Source organism: Vidua chalybeata, chromosome 7 (genome assembly GCF_026979565.1).
Source record: "Vidua chalybeata isolate OUT-0048 chromosome 7, bVidCha1 merged haplotype, whole genome shotgun sequence".
NCBI classification, from domain to species: domain Eukaryota; kingdom Metazoa; phylum Chordata; class Aves; order Passeriformes; family Viduidae; genus Vidua; species Vidua chalybeata.
In genome coordinates, this window is record NC_071536.1 from 27967360 (window position 1) to 27985408 (window position 18049).

At 38.9% G+C, this 18049-nt stretch overlaps 1 protein-coding gene across 1 annotated transcript in view; it reads right to left on the bottom strand.

Moving 5' to 3' along the window:
* HSPBAP1 (HSPB1 associated protein 1) overlaps positions 1–18049 on the bottom strand; it is a 38318-nt gene that overhangs the window by 13440 nt on the left and 6829 nt on the right. Inside the window, exons 2-4 of the mRNA XM_053947249.1 lie at positions 12560–12745; positions 6960–7144; positions 3042–3178 (exon numbers count right to left, since the gene is read on the bottom strand). Coding sequence (XP_053803224.1) covers positions 3042–3178; positions 6960–7144; positions 12560–12745 — 508 coding nt within the window. The remainder of the gene's footprint in view (positions 1–3041; positions 3179–6959; positions 7145–12559; positions 12746–18049) is intronic.

The following is an 18049-nucleotide window of genomic DNA, read 5'->3' on the forward strand; positions in this document are numbered from 1 at the left end:
CTGTGTGAATCTCCTACGCAGTGAGAACACAGCCAGTGCTTACAGGCTGTCTCCTGAAAGTGTTTTTAAAATATTCCACTTTTTAATTTTTTAACTGAGAAGATTTACAGCTTCTCACCAATCATTTTTAAAGGCAGATAAAATTTAAAAAAACTCTCCCGTCTGGTTTCTTCTTCCTCCTTTTTTACATGCAGCATTTACAGATGCTCAGAGCATTAAAAATTGCTCCATAAACTGGAGGAAATAGTTTTGTTACAGACAATGTATTTTTGTTCACTGAATGAAAAGCTTTCAAAATCTGTATTTGTTTTGAAAGGAGGGCATTGTGTGTTTAGGATGGCAACAGTAAAAGGGTATAGACATTATATTCTGTTTGCTGCAGTTCTTACATGGCTCTTAGTCGTGAACCCTCCATTCTTAGTAAAAATCACCTTGATGTTCCCATGCCAAAGATGTCATGAATAAAAACCAGATATATCCATAGACATAAGCATCCTTAAACATCTGTATTTTTTTCTTTTATCAGTACCACATGATGAAAATGTGGCTGGTTGTGCATTTAAGAACTCACTGGTGTGACTAAATGCCAGGTGGAGCAGGACAGGGTTGTTCTGCTCATGAGGGCACTCATGTGCCAGGTTGCTCTCTACATGCCCAAAGAAGCACATGAATGCACCACAGTGCCAAGGCCAAGCAGAGCTGAGACCACACTTTGTCCTCAGGAGCTAATGTCTCTCTTTCACTTACATAGACCAGATTCAAGAGAAAAAAAAAAAAGAATATGCCAGAACTGGTGGTGCCAGTTTCATGGGCATTATAAATGAAATATCTTAGCAGGTACATATGGTATTTAGAAATAGAAGTTTTATATGGCAGCACTTTAGGTGACAGAAATAACCAGAAGGAATACACAAAGAAAATTTATTACATTTAAAAGGTGCCAGACAAACAGTGCAACATGATCAATGCACTAAGCAATGGAAAAGTAAAGGCAGCACTTTACAGCACAGCTGGAGAGCTTGTTTAGCTCTTCTCTTTTGTTTTGGACTCTAGGAAGGGTTTTCTTTGTGTCCTTTCCCTTGGCACTCACTTCTTGAATTTTGTCTACTGCTTCTGGTTGTCAGTTCTAAGTCACAGACCTGGAAATGGGAGCAAAGCAACCAAAACCAAAAGGGACAGAACAGAAGAGACAGGAATAGCAGGATAGTCAGAACTACAGAGACCAGCATAGATGCAAGTGCCATAGGCTGCTGATGTTTCTTAGTAATTACCAAAGCAACTGCAGGATGCAAGCACAAAACCACTTCTCCTGAAACTCAAGCCTTATTGCAACTTTATTTTGCCCTCCAAGCTAGATCCTCTGAGGGGGCAGAGAATGACTAGGTTAGGAGGCTCAGGGTTAATCCTGCAGGCTCACGGCAATGCAATATCATAAAGCAAAAAATTAAGAAGCCTAAGGGATGCAAGGAGGAAATTCAAGATAGCAACAAAGGGCTAAGGAGCTGTCCCTGGCTTTCCTGCAAAGGCAAATCTATTTAAGTTTAGCATAAGCTTATATTCTGTTACAAAGCCTGTCTTGTTTGTGAGTCTCCAAAGGGAATCTTTCTGCTCTGAAGAAGCACAGGATTCACAAGCTTGTGGAAGTTTGCAATCTATTTACAGGCTTTGTTCTGAAGAAGAAAACAACTTTGTCTTTTCAGCCTGTGCAAGGGCTTTGGATTTCTTTCCCTGAGAGGAACAAGGATTTTGGTCTACTTGAGGGGGAGGAAGTGCCTTGGGAAGGTGGACAAAATTGCTGCATGATGTTGGAACTCTGGCTCGAGTTCAGCATCCGAAGGTACAGATCAAAGAGGCTTGGCAGCTATTGTGTCTGCTGCATCACTGTACTAATTTAGTATACCCAGTATTTAAGTGGATCCTCAGAAGATTATGGCATTTAATTCTCATGGTTTTCATTGAGGTTTCTGGCTCCTGAATACACTAAAGTGTCTGGACTTCAGTGCACAATGCTTACTGATGTGATCTGAAGGATCAGGATTGGCTGCAGCTCAGCAATGCTGAGGGAGGCTTCTAGAGTTTCTCTGCTGCACATCCACCCAAGGACCTCAAGGCTGTTTACAAACATGAATGAAACACAGAGTTGCCCTTCTTAGGGATAAGATGATAACAAATTCATTGTTATCATCTTATCATGCCACATGCTGACTGCCTTAAAGCCAGTCAGCATGTGGCACTGCCCAGCTAAAAGGCAACACACCTGACTTCCAATCCTGCACCTTAATCACACCACCACCACAATCTTACCGTTCTACAAAATGACAGAGTAATTAATCCCATTGAAAAACCCCTAGCAAATTTCTCCTTCCACTCTATACTCTCAAACATAGAAAGTGTGTGCAACTTGTTCTGTTACTCTATTAGTATTCTAGCAATAATAGATAACAACCCAAAAACCAAAAGAAACCCACCAACCCTGAGGCCAATATGCAAGGAAAGGAGAAAAAAAAAGAATGGTAAAAAAAAAAAAAAGAAAGACAGCATGCAAACAGGCAGAAAGATACAGCAACAGCCACATGCTCCCAAATGAGTTTGGAGCCTCAAATGTCCCTTTCAACTTTGCTCACAGCTGGCTGCTCCCATCCTTATGGTCCCCTTCTAAATTAATTCTAGCAGGCTATTAGAGGCTCTTGCACAGACAATATTGTAAAAGTCTAAAGTAGTTTATTTCTATTTTGTTTGGGGAGTTTTTATTTTTAACTCTTTTATCTCCTAATTCCAAATTTCTGAATTCATAACTACTAGGAAGATTAAAGTGTTTATAATTGGACCATATTACATACAAACTAGAAAATAAAATTGTGTCAATTCCAGAATGCCCTGAAGTTCTGCCACTGTAGAACAGTTAGGGTGCTCTTCAGTCATTGAGAACGCAGAAAACTGAAATAATTAGGACCTAGAATTAATACTAAAAGAGTCCAAAACTAACTTTATGCACAGTATAACTCTCCTCTGTATTTCCTGTATGTATGTGCACTTGTTACCTTCCTTGTACTTGCAACACTAAGTTGCAGCCGTAGGAGTCCAAATGGCAGGGAGTGTTTGCTCCTTCAGAACCAATCCACAGCGTGCTCTCTTTTCCACTTCTTCCAGGAAAACCAAAGTCAGACCACCTTACATCCTACAGCAACAAAAAGGTTTATTTATGTAAGCTGTTGAACTGATTGACATCCTATCCTTAGTTCTGAGAGTCTCCTGTATTCTCCTTCCACTGCTCATCACTCTTTATCCACTGCACCTGTTTTTCCTTGGTTGGGTTCTGGAGCATGCATAGTCTGTTCCCCTTCCTCCAAAATTCTCATCTCCACCTTTCATATCACTCAAGTTACTCCTTTGCTCTACAGAAGGGCTGCCCAAATTCTCATGGCCACATGGGGCTTCTTTTCCTTTTCAAACACTCTTTATCTTTCTCCACCCTTAACCATCCACCCAAGCTCAGGATTGCTTTTAGAAAAATTCTTATATATGGCATTTAAAAAGATAATGAAAGGAAAGAATGAAAGAAAAATCCCTATTCTCTTTTCAAACAATTGATAATCTATGTGGAATTTTTGCTCTCTCCTTGCTCCTATTTCAGCTTTCTTCACATAGTCTGGGAACACAGACTTTACCCCATCTGTGACCCAGTGTTATGCCAGGTTAAGTTTCTTATTATTTAATTGACATATTTGCAACTGCAGAGGCAGTGAACTTAAAACAACTTGATGACAGGGTGAGAAAGGGCAGAACAGGTGTACACATATTATGAACACAGTGCTGGATCTTTCCAGTCCATTGATCCTCCCACAAACAATCCCTTGGGGCTGACACTTGGAAGAGGCACAGTGAGATATTTTGCAGACAAGCCAAGGGTTTTGCAGAATGGTTCTGTGTAGCTTGGACAAAGCTTTCCCATGAATCTACATCTCTCCCTTGCCACCTGCAGGGCCTGATCATTTGTTTATTGGAAAGCACTTGAGGAATACTGGCCAGAGATACTGGCACCTTTTGGCTGGAGCCCCAGACTGAGCCTTAGGAAACAGAGATTAAATTTCTGGCTTCCTGAGGGTCTTGGGCAAATCACTTCATCTCTGAGCTTTATTTTTCCCATCTTGAAAAGGAAGATAATGGTATTTGTTCCATTTCAGTAAAGCACTTTGGGGTCATTCACATCACCTAACTTTAGGAACCTAATTTAATCTTGGCTCCTGCTCTAGTCAAAGCACTCTCAATCAAGCCTTGGAAAAGCCTCTCTCTTTCTGCTGCCTATAAAGAGAAAATAGGAATCTAGGAGTCCTAATTTAAGTATGTAAGCTTGCTGCTTGAAGACAAGTGGATGACTATCCTTTTTTAAGATCTATGGATGAAGAAAACTGCAGCTAGACATTATAAGGATGACTTCACCACGACTCTGCATCAGGAAACCCTCAAAATGAGCGATAGCCTTCCCAAAAATTAGGTGTTGCTAAAGATTCTGAATTTCAGAGTTATTGATTTTAAAGACACCATTTGAAAAAAATGCAGAAGTGTAATATAAACATTTGTCAAAGACAGCAAAAGATCAAAAAGAAAAAGTTGCTCCTATAGATTTCAGCAGGCATAAAATTTGAAATTCAATACAACAATTTCAGTGAAAAAGTTAAGCGTAACACCATTTCTACACTTTAATCTCACACCTAAATAGTTTTTATATTTTGTTACAATTTAAGTGAAAAGAAAGCACACATAATCAATATTAGATTTAAAAGAACTTTTTTGAAAATGCTCCTTCTGTAGTAAATAGTTGAAGCGATTATGGGTAAAATAGTTTTTAACCAATGAACTGAAAAGGAACTGGTAGTATTACTGAAATCTTGTCACACTGGGTTCCTTTTCTACAATAAAAAGCCACAGTAAGAAGAAATGCACTAAAAGGTGTTCCAACCATAACAGATGGCACATTACTTGTGATATATATTTATTTCATTTGCTGGTTATAATGAAGTTAATCTGTACCCGTATGTCACTTTAAAAGGTCTCATTTCTATTTAAACTTCATGCATGTATCTTGCTCCTGATTTATATCTCAAATTCTGTAATGAAATATCAACTGAACAAAAAATGTAAGATGCTAGATATTGCTCATAGATTAGAATAATGGAATCATTACCTTAGCCCACACAACTGTAAATGATAAACAGTGCAATCTAAATTTCAAACAACTTCTAAATGGCCCTATTAATCACTATAAATAACAGTGCAGTTGGCCTTCTTTTCCCCTTCAAATAACCTCACGTAAATCTAAATAAAATCTAGAAGAAAAAAAAGGAGTTCTCATCAAATTCATACAAGAAAGGAAGAGAATTTCTACAAAGAACTCCTTTGGCAGCTATAAATTGTGCAGCAGTGTTTCAAAAGCCATATAAGTGTGGAACTGATAGATGCATTTCTCTCCCATGCCTGTGAAAATGGCAGATGACACACACCATATTTGCTTGCATAACACCACCAATTCTTTCCTTCCCAGATTCTGCTTTTTAAAAAAATCCATGGCACAACCATTACATGTGTCTATTCTAAAACTGCAGTATAATCTGTTGTGTGTTAGGTCAGGTGATCAGGTTGTGGCATGACACCTGCACAGAAATGCAACTCCTGGAGCCTCAGCTTTGCTCTTGAATGGGGGCAAGGGAAAGAGAAAGGTAGAACAATGGTTGTTTCCTTCAAATGTGAAGGAAGCAGTAGGATATTCAGGACTTCTGAGCTGCTATTGGCTTGTGCTGGAAGACACATGGAAATGCTCTCTGTGGAGGTAGAAAAAGAGAAGACCAAGACAGGACCACAGAGAGAGTTATGCAAAAATCTGGGGAAGCCTCAAACGTCCCTGGAGCTCCCAGTTTAGTTCAGACAACACGAACCAGCCCAAGGTTATGTGATCCTGGTTATGTTTCAGTGTACTCAGGAAGGGAAGGGGAAAAGAAAGGGAAGATAGTCTCTGTGCCCAATCCTTACCTTCTGACCCAATGGAAAGTCTGAGAAGTCTAAAAAAAGACTGATCACTGAAAAACACCAATTTTACTGGCACAAAAGAATAAAATACATATGAGGACCATGGGAAATTCTTTCTGAGGAAATAATTAATTTGAGGTGGCTTATCAGTACATACTCATTGTCACCCCAGTGATACAGTGATTTTACAGGGAATTATGATTCCATTTTCACCTTCCAAAATATAGAAATGAGTAAGGCTTTACTTACTCTTTCTTTATATCTTTTGAAGAAGTACACCTTTTGTATAGCTATCCTTAATTTTGCCCTCTTAGAATTTGCAAGGAGAAATAGCAGGAATGTAGATGAAGCAAGACATTTAAATAGGAGATAGGCACACAGAAAATAAAAGGAAATACCTTGGGTAGTTGTCCTACTGTGTATGGTAATTACATACTTCCATGGACAGGTTACTTCCTGTATTTTACTGCCTCCACAGAATCTCCTCCTCACAAACAGTTAATCTAATTATATTAAGGAAAGGAGCTGAGCTACTTAAGAAAATGAGCCACAAGGCAAAACATGGAGCAAAGCCATGTTACAGCCCTGTTACTACAATGAAATACATGCCATCAATCCTCCCTCCTGAGTGGAGCTGTTAATTTGGGCACCATTTGGGTGTAAGATGGATGTGGCCTAAATGGGAAGGAGAGTGATGCCAGCCTGGTAGTTCTTTTTTGTCAGCTGGGGTGGTGTTTCTAAATTTGTAATGAGACCCAGAATTTTCATGGCTGCCACTTGGCAGATTTCAGTTAGCCTGAGAGCTAATAGCTTTTATTTCAGAATTTTAAAATAAGTGGCCAAAGGAGCAGAGAGGGATAGCAGTAGAAGTTTCAGAAGCTACATTAGATAATTTGCAATGGTTCAATTAGGAAGACACAATATTAATGTTTTACCTGGAAAATTTCTGGCTTGTCTTCAAATATCCTGGCAATGTACTTGTAGTCAGCATAAGCCCAGTATTTGGAGTAATCATAACAACTGAATGGTCCAGAGAGACAAGAAGGCTGCCCACAACTCCAAGCCAAAAACTCCTCAAGTGTAGCTTCCACGTAGCTACAACTGGTTTCAAACTGGGGAACTAGAGCAACAAAAGAAAAATCAAATATTACATGAGCACTGAGCATAGAACCAGTAATACAGTTTCTCTCAGCTCTGGTTAAATGCAACATGAGATACGAATCTGACTAGGTAGCTTGACTATGGTCAATAAAATGACCAGACTCATAAGTAAAGTCTGAGACTATTGCTTTTTCATTAAGGTTTAATTGAATGGCTGTTACCTTGAACTTGACAATAGCAGAGCAATAGTTAGTGTTGTTCTTCAGCACAATAACTCAATAACACACCCAAATTCACTAAACAACTTTGCTTCATCTCCCTTCCTAAGTGTGAGTTGCAAATGTGCACATCAAATATTTCTGTATCCTTTATTTTGCCTCCATAGATTTATGCAGATGGGCATGTTCATCTTACCCTTTCCCTAAAGCAATGACCAAACCAGTTTGGTCATGCATAGAAAGTGAGGTATGCGTGCTGCCAATGATCTATCTAAAATGCTGTGTGCCCTTATTTTTCATTTGGGACTGACAAAAGCATATTGCAGTGTTCCTTGGCAGACACAAAAAGTGTTTACCAGCAGGGTTTTGCTCCCAGCATGCTTTGGTCAGGCTGAATGATACAGCCTTTCAGCTCAAGGTCAGGTCACTTGGAAGGTCTGTAAGATAACCCACATCACAGTATACTTTAATTGCAGTTAATCAGAAATCTTCATTTCCTGCTGCCACTAATTGTGCCATCTTCAAAGAGACTTATCCAGTGTTAAAAAAAATATTACTTTACTATAACTACTACTGGGGAAAAATTACTGCAGCCTGCATGAATGACAATGAAGAGCTGCAATTAAATCTTGTGTAACTTGCACAGAGCTGCACAGAAATGGGATCCTTTCACTGCTGTGCAGCAGCAGCTCTTCATTCTTTACCACTTTCATTTTGTTACTGCAGCAATTCTCACAGAGTCTCACACAGCTTTTACAAACCTTTACCACTATTATTTTCCATTGTAGTAGCATAGGTAGTGGTTTCCTTCCCACTACTATCAAATCATTAACTAAAAATGTCAGTGGATGGGCTCCCTACCTAAGGACTGCATACAAGACATATAAATCACTTGCAAGTCACAAAATCACAACCAAACCCCTCTGTATTGGATCTCATATCTGTGTTGCAGTCCCTCTCCTGATACCCAGTTTTTAACGCAATGTTTATCATTTTACTAAAAGGTGGTCTGGCAGAAAGATTAGACAAAAGATACAAGCACTACTGAGGGTGCCTCAGTATCTGTATTACTTTCATGAGAAAAAAGAGTGCTTAGGACATGCCTATTTTCCAAGGCAACTCAGAATCAAATGTTTTAAAGGCAAGAAATACGCTCTTTCTGCCTCTCAGCATATTTCATTCTGAGTTTCATTTAAAAAAAATCCAACTGTGAAAGGCAAGACTATCTTGTAGAATACAATCTCCTCAGGGCAGGGTTCTTGGTTTGATTTACACCTTATTCAGTACCAAGGTGTGGATGGTTATGGAAAAATAAATAGTAATAAAAAATATATTTGGGCAATCTACACAGTTTGCTTAGATGGGTTTGTAGGTTGTAGGCTGCAACATGGGTAAAAATGTTAGCAATGAGCAACGGAAAGCAAGAAAATTATTAACAAGTTTGCTAATACTTAATGACTTAAAGCTGAGGGTGTTTTGTAATTGACAAATTGCAGATTAAGCCATGCAAGTCTAAAGTAGGCTGCCAGTTCTGTCTGATGACATGGTACCTGAAGGCATAACAGTGTTCCTCTTTCCCCTAATACTACAGGAAGAGGGGAAAAGAGGGGGAAAGTGGGTTTTAGTTAAGGTCTGGTTCTGACAGTTGCCAAAATCTGTTCTTCTCAGTGTGTTTGCAATGTGTACTAAGGAAAATATAGAAAAAAATAAAAAGGTGCAATAGCCTTGGAAAACACCTAAAGCTCCATTAAGAATGCAAGTGAAATATCTTCTCCATTTCTTTAAAGAAAACCAAACTCCTATTCACAGCTGCTGGGGAATTAAACAAATAATCCAAGCAAGGAATAGCCATTTCATACTATAAAAAAGCACAGGCATACTCACAAACAAAAAAAACCTGGCCAACTCCAATAACCACTTCAGATCTCAGCTTTATGCAACATTTAATCAGTGTACAGTACTTGTACTGTATTTTCAGCCTCCTATTCAGCTACTCATTCTACAGCCACCTTTGCAGTCTCCCTCTATATCAAACCTCAGGGACCTGAATTCTTTTGCCATCCTTAGTGGTAAAACCTCTTGGCAACACGGTCAAGTTGCAGCCCTTTCCTATCCTACTGCGCATCTGACAGCATCAGCTCTGTCCAGCATTAGTAAGAGAAACATCCTCCAGAGATCCTGTGACTCAGAAACTGATCAGCATGACAGCTTCTTGTTCTCTCCAGCTTCTTCACAGTAAACTCATTGTTGATTCATTTTAGTATGCAACCACCAAAAATGGTCGAAGCAAGAAATGGCTGCATACAGAAGTCAGTTCTCTGTAAGTTTTCTTCTTACTTTGTGCTGGTGTCCTCAGGTAGCCATCAGACACAACAGCTGTAATGCCACATCTCTGTCAGAAGCAAAACTTCTGAAGCTTTGGCCTATCCCTTATCCCACATCAGAAAAATAAATCTTTTGGTGTGACTGGAACCAGATGGGTAGGGATTTCCTGATTAATAGCAGCTTCACTGTACTTGTGATGAACTCTGGTACTCTCTTTTTTCCCCTTCTTATGGATACAAACTGTTCAACTTGTGTAATCAGACAGAATACTATCAGACAGAATACTATCAAACACACACTTAGGTACAAATAATATACACAAATAATACTGCTAGCTCTCACATTTTTCCATGTTTCAAATGTGCCATCCACATTGATATGCCTCAGGAAGTTACAAACTAGTAAGAAAAGCAAATATAAAATCCTTGCAACTCCCAGCAAGTTGCCCCATTTGCAATTCTCACTTTTGTACATTAAGGAATCTTCAGCTTGGGAAACCCATCCAGGCTGCAGATGTGGCACTAAAGAAAGATGAGGAGTTGCTGTAGTAAGAGGTCTCCATGAATTCTGAGTTTTCCAGATGAACCTCATGGCTTAAATAACCTCAGAAACTCTGAAGGTGCCATTTCAGAGTGTCACCAGAATGTGCCTTTAAGCAGGAGAGTGGATTTTTTCTTCTACATTTCCAACTCCATAGTAGGAATGGTCCCACCTAGTCTTAAAGCAATAAACCTCTTGTGAATGTGGAAGGAATATCCAGAAAGAGATCAATGCAATTTTAGTTGTACTCTAGAATAAAAATTCTGTTCTCTCTCTGAGCAGATGACTGGCTCCATTTCACCTAGGAAAGTTAGCAGGAACAATAAGAAAGAGAGGCCCTCGTTAAAAGTAATTTTAAGCATGCAATAGTGAGATCAACCACCTTCCAAATGACAGTGGCACATGGAATGTATTGCATTATTTCAGACTCCGAGATGGCTTGGATAATGGCTTCACTAATATATTCTTATATTGAAAATTTTTTATGGCATCACAGGTCTCATTCAGTTACAATATAACCCCTGAAGGCTGTACCAATCTCCTTGAAGACAATTCTAACCAACATTACCACATAATGGAGGATCCTGGAGACAAACTGATTGCTGCAAAGGGATAAATGCCTTTAGGAAAAAGCAAAATGCAGTTAGATGCTTCAAGATATAAATTCCAATTTAAATCCACTCTCTATCTCTAGTGACTACAAGTTATTGTTAAGTGACAACTCTTATCTACTCAGCTGGTGGCATCAATCTGTGACTTAGCTACATAATACTCCATCAGTCCCATCAGAAACTCTGCCAGCTGGAACATCCATCTGGCTCTCAAAAAGTGCCTACTAATTAATGGAGAGTAGGACCAAAACTACTCTTTTACCTGGTAGGCCCTGTATGTTACAACTCAGATATATTAACAAGGTATACGGCAACAAAGTATATAGGTAACAAGGAAAGTATCATATATATATATATTCATATATATATATATATATGCTGCACCTTCTCTATTGGCAATGGGATGCATTTCACACTTAGAGAAAGAATTAGGTGGTACCTCACTGAACTACAGAGATACTTCTACGAAGATGTATACCAAGGTTTTAATTCTACACTTCAGTTTTCCCATCTGCAGAAAGTGAGTAAATAATATCTGTTTCCCCCCCCAGCATAGAAATCATTAATCCATGCTGGTAAAATGCTTTGAAATCCTAACACACCAAGCATTTTCCCTCTAACACTTCTGTTTCATCACTTCTCTTGCAAAAATGGAACGTGAAATAACATGGTCATGATGCTGTGAAGAAAGCAAATTTCACAGTGTTAAGTAAGATAGCATGATGTAATCCTACCACTTTCACTGGAACTGGCAGACCCTCATCTGGAGTCTTTGTGCAGACTCCACATTCCAAGAAAGAGGAAGTTCAACTGAAAAAGGTTAGAAGACTACAGAAAGAATAGTTGTGTGGGGTCTAAAAGACCATGACATGTTAAATATTTTTAAAGTGGATTTTTCTGGCCTAAGGGTTAAAAAAAAATCCTAAAGGTAGTCAAGATACTTTATAGGCAAAAGGGAGAAAGTGCATGGCAAATTGTATTTTGGTATGTTGTTGGGAGGGCAAAGGATGTAAAGGGCAGGGATAAAGCAGTGCAGAACCTTTCAAGTAGATAGCAGATGGAAAATGTTTCTTCTATCTTCCCTCCATGGTATGAAACTCAGTCTGTCCATGGACACACTACTGTGTGGCTACAGAGATGAAATTGTAGCATTTAAAATCAAGTTGGAAAATTGTCTTTCTCCCATGGCATGTTCCAAGATGTATGAGTGAATCTGGAGGTTTAGCAGTGAAATTATTGCACTGGTGTCAAATTATTTTCTTAATGTTTTATACTTCCATCATGTCTTTCATCACAGGACCTTAAAGTACTGAAAACCACCTAAGTCTTAAAAACATCTGGAGGAAGGTGAGAATTACCACCATACAGATAAATACCTCAAGTCTGGCTAACTATTTAGCTAATTCCTTAACAGAGGCTTATGGATATGGAAGCTCAGCTCACCTGAACAATCTAATCATGGGTAAGAGCAGGACCAAACCCACACACTACAAAGCAAGGAAGGAAAACTGAGAGACTTGGTTCTTAAATGCTGGTGTTACCCACCAGACCTCCTACTAAGAATAAATGCATGAGAAAGAGAAGGGAGAGTTCTACTGCTGGGCAAATCCCATTCCTAAAAACAAAGCCTGCAATGAAAACCAATACATTAGAGAGAGAACAGTTATAATGAAAAGGCAGATAATTGCAGGACCTAGAAAAGAGACTTGTGACATTAATGCCTGTCCACCTTATTCTCACCTAAATCCACCGTCTTCAGGCCCAGCCTAAACTGGACTGTCTTTCCCTCCAACACAGCAGAAAGGTATTTGACATTCCAGTGCAGGGCTGGCCAGTTGCCAACCATGTTACAGAAGACTGCAGGTTGCTGTAGAGACATCACAATTTCCTTGGTTTTCTCAGGAGTAAATGGTTTGACATCTTCATCTATGTAAAGAAAGAAAAAAAAAAAAAACAGATGGAGAGAGATGATTTATCATAAATGAAGTGTTACCTACCATCTTCCATGGGACAGAAAACAGTAAGAACTAAGACCTCCTGTGTTTATAACTGATTGTTTTATTGCATTTGTAGATTTTTTAAAAATCAAAGTTGTACTGCAAACACTGGAAGAACTAAATTAAAGTTTAAAGTGGCGTATTAGCATTTAAAATATAAAGCAAAAAATAAAAATAGGCACATGTTTAGAATTTTCACTTGTATCTTAGGCAATAAAACACTGTTGCCAAACTGCTTAGGAATAGGCTAACAAAAAAATAAACTTGTAAATAATGTTCAGAGTTTAGAGAACATGAATATAATGAGTAACAGTTTTTCTGCATGGGATTCTTTCCAAAATTGTAGTGTATTGTCAGAGGTAGCAAACCAGCTCTCCATGTGTTCTCTTTAAACTGAGAAACAGTAGCACAACGAATCAGCAGGTATTTTTGAAGTGTTTTAAAATTTCATCAACAGAATTTAGAAGAAGAAAATTATGCCAATCCAAGAAGTAAACTAACCCAAGATTTCCATTTATTCCTTTGCTGTTTAGAGATCTATATGCCCCACTGAAACTGTCAAGCTAAAATGCTGGCAATCTTGAATTAACTCAGCACTTTCAGAACAACTTTTCTTTAGGGACATATTCAGAAGGAAAATCTGGAGTTTTTTAAAAGGAATGACATCTCCATAGAGCGGAAGAGGCGGACTACAGCTTCAGATCATAAAAAAATCCATTCATTATTTTAACCTCAATTGAAGTTAACTCATCCAGAATTTGTATCTGCATAATGGCTAAGATTTAACATGAATTGATACATGTGGCTCCTCCTGACTTCCAGCAGTTTATTTAAAACAAACAAACCAATTCAATCATTGTATTTAGGGGTCAAATGATGGTCTGGCATACATGATGAGTTAAATAAATACAGGCCAAGAAAATTTCCTTCATTGCTGGGTGCTAATTTTGCCTGTCACTTCTCCCCATATGTGAGAGATAGCAGAGAACCACCCAGTGGCACATGGGGCAACCCTGTGGAGCCAGCTAGGGGAAACACAAGATGACCCACTGGGAACAATGTCACTGAGAAAAGTTCTTCAGGATTAATTTAAATGCAACAAAAATCCAAAATAAATCTTTGAATTCTGAAGTGGGAATAACAGGTGTCCTGTGCATGCTGTGTGCTGTATCTTGTTGGTAACTTTTGCTGAGTCCCTCTTCTTTCGACAGGGTTTATACTCCCATATAGCTGTGCATTTTTTCTAAATTAGAAAATTAGAAAAAATGCACAGCTATATGTTTTCTAAATTAAGCTGCTATCTTCACACAAACTCAGTGGGAGGTATTGGGGCTGGGGTTTCCTAGAGTCAATGGGTCTCTTATTCCACAGACTTCCAGGGAAACCAAATCCCTCACTTTTCACTCCTGAAAACTCCATTGTGAAGCTTTAAAACTAAAGACCTCTGGTATTTTATCTTCATGGAACATAAAAATTTTAAATGGCTTCTCCTTCCTAAGGCAGACAGGAGGGAGCTTGGATTTTGGTTTGTTTTCCACATTTCCTCTCATACGCAGAGCAACACTTGACAGGATGGTGTTGCTGTGACACAGAGATGTCTCTGACACTTGGCCTTCAGTCTCACACCCCAGCAACTTACACAAGCAGGACATAAGGAGGCCTCACGGGGACCGTATGTCTCAGCATATGGTGTTCCCTACCCCGGGAGGAGGCTCTGGGGCTTTCCAAGGAATAGGTTAGCACACCTAGGGAAGGCAGAAGGACCATCTGCAGACACAAGGGCACGTGCTGGTGCAGCCACCAGGAGCTGGCTGGAGGCATGGCAAGAGGTGAAAGCTCAGCATGGCTTTTCACAGGGATTCTGTTCAAGAGCTAACGCAAGACTCGGTCCAGATCTGAACACACTCAGGGGTTTTATAAAACTTCTGTCTTTCACCAGTGCAATTATAAAATTGTACAGAGGTGGCTTTCACCATGTGGGAGCTGGCAGGCCTTACCTACCTTTCAGATTTTCCAGCTCATAAAAATGAAATTACTTCTGTTTAGGCCATGTTTATCACTGCATGTCTGTCCTTTTAACTACTCAGGTTTTTTTTTTTTTTTTTTTTTTGCTTTAAGGGCACTACATTTAAGTATTTTAGAGGATGTAAACGCAACTAAATGCAAGAAACTGGTGATACCTTTTTGGAAGATTTTGTAAAGCTGACTTTTATTGCAAAAGTTTCAGGTTTATCCTGCAACTTCAGTCAACAGCTGGGATATGCTACAAAAGCAGAAATTTTACTGGAAGAGACAGGAAGGCTCTTTGAAGCCAACTGTTGATTCTGTGTGGCTTTCTAATGTGATTTCCACATGCACATCATGCTTTTGCAAGGTGTGGTTTTAACCACAGAGCATACACACACAGTGGGAAGCTCAGAGCTGAAGCTACTGGGAGAGTAGGCCACTGCCAAACAAAAAACCACAATTAGGCTAAATAGCCTTTCCTCTACTGAATGATTGTCATGTCACCATGTTCAGGTGTAAACATATTTCTCTATAAAATCAAGAAAACATGAAAGAGGACAGTCTGTCTTACTAAGATGCTAATAATTCCTATCTTCAAAAAGTATTAAAATCTTCATTAGATAAGTATATATCTTCTCCTGATATAGATAATCACATACAATACATATAATGCACAGTGTCATTTGAAACATTTTAGAAAATGTAAAGACTTAAAAAATACACATTACGGATTTTTGCAAAGACAAATGCAGATTCTTGCTAGATCTGTGTCTTGATTCGCCTTTGTATATTTCTTGGTGAGAACAGAGTCAGCTAAATGTAATTTTTTCCCTATAACACTTGTCATGCATATCTAAGTGCCTGCTAGAGAAAAGACACATGATAAAAGGTAAATATCATATACTTGTATGATACATGTATATCATGTATCATATACAGCAAATAGATATTATGATAATTAGAACTCTGCTCAAGACCAACAGAGGTTTCTGATGGAACCATATGCTGTAGGAGTAGGAAAAAGCAGTTTAAAGAGATATCTGAAGATAGAAGAACCAAAGAGAGATTAGAAGGATTATAGTTTAAAATAATCATTTCCTCAGTTATTGTTATCATAGTTTCACAAAAACCTTATAAACTGGGCTATTGCTTCTTGGTATTTTATAAACTGAGATTGATGGTAATTGAGTTCAAGGGAAAACCTGAGGTTGTGTAGCATATACAAGCACATACACTTTGGATACAGATGTGCACAAGTTAAAGGGGAACAAATAAAATGTGTAGCAAAGAAGAAAAATATCCATTGCACATCTTAGGCATTAAATATCAAATTCCTAGGGGAGATTGGGTAGCAGGACAGAATAGAAATGCATATTCCCTTGAAAAAGAAAAGCTCTGTGGGAGTCTTCATTTTCTCAGCTGTACTCTGATCCACAAGAGAAAAGGAATACTTCAGCTTAGTTCTTTCTACCAGGCTCAACAAATGGTGTAACTTCACAGTACAAAAGGAAGCAGGAATAATTTGTCTCATGTTTTGACTTTACCCAAGGCATGTACAGAATCCAACCAGGAACTAAAAAAATGAACCAAGTTTTAGCTCAAGTTTTGTAACTGTGGCAGCTTATATAATTGGCAAAAAACATAGGTGTTCTTTAGAAAGGCAGCACTTTGCAAAATAGAGATCTCCCAATTAAAAAAAGAAAACTCTCCAGTTGTCTTTACACAAAGTACCGTCAAACATTAAGCCTCATCCAGACTTAGCACTGAGGGCAGGTAAAAGAGAAGTAATGAATTGGCCAAGTACTCTCCAGTAGACTTTGTGCTTCTGAAGCAGAAAATAATTTAATGTTTCTGATTAACAATTTTTCTGAATAACTGAGTAGGGTTTGGGAATTAAGAGTTTAGCACAGCAGGCAGTCTAACTAAAAGTGGACTTGATCAAAGTTGTTCAGAAGTTAAATGTACAGTCATTAAAAAGCTAAGTGTACTGTCATTCATTTAAAATAATTTAGCAAATTATAAGAGTTCATTAGTGCATGGCAGTTGGCTTCTGCAAAAACACCCTGCTGCTTAAATATGAGATTTAATTGAGAGGTATTAAAATTATTTTCTAAAATAGGGAGTACAAGGAAATCCTGGTAATGTATTTGGTACATGCATCATCAAATTGTTTCTCCAGCAAATCTGTAATGCTTCCTTTTCCTTACTTATTTTATTAAAAAAAAAATAAAAGAAAAAAATTACATTTTGAATACATTAATACAGAGCAGACAGGTGAATAAAAAAAATCACCTAACCTCCAGAATCTTAACTATTCAACAGCCAGGAGTGGGAAAAGAGAAGGTATGGGGGAAGATGAGCAAACTCCCCAAAGCAAGTATAAGTGACTTGGTTTGGAGGTCAGACTTAATGGTTTCACAGTACATTAACTCTGTAAATTAAAAAACCGACTTTAAATAATCTGCATGTGATTACAACACTATGCACTATAATCAGCCTCCCCTGGGCAAACAGAATGCCTCTAAATATACATGTGTAGTTTTCAGGATAAGCTGCACCAACATCTAGGTATTACCTGCTAGCCAGCTATTGCTGTTGCTATTAGTTTTGACTGTGGGAATGTTAATGCTGTGAACGCACACAGCAGGCAGCTACCCCAGATTTGCAGATGTTTTGGTTACTGAAGGAGAGGTGGTAGTTGCATGGAGACTCTGGACAGACCAGTCTGCACTTGTAAGCTGGCAGCCGCAGCTCACTCTGGCAGCCAGCAGCCAACACAGCCTTCCTCCTCTCCATGTGTGCTACTGCAGAGGAGGGCAGCCAAAGGAAGAAAAGAAAGAGGCTGAATGAGGAATTTGGACTCACTTTCCAGTGCTCCTGTGGCAGGGCTGAGCATCTTACAGTTTTTCTTACAGGAAGTCGAAGTGACTTCAGACGTGAAGTAAGATAGGAGTGGGAGCCATGCCCAAACCTCATCTTGTCCTTCTGATAAAGCAATGGGAATTGCCGCCAGATTCCTTAGGGAGGGGCAGGGGCTGAGCCCAGAACACAGCTCTGGAGGGACTTCCCCCCGCCGCTCTAAATGACAGTGCATCATCTCAAGCACACGTTTAGGAATTTCTTGCCCTAAATCCCCTAAGGCTCTTCCTCGAAAGCTCTTCCTGAACCCCTGGCCAGCTTCTGCCTGACGTCTCTCCTCCATCCTGCCGTGCAGGTTTAGAATGCA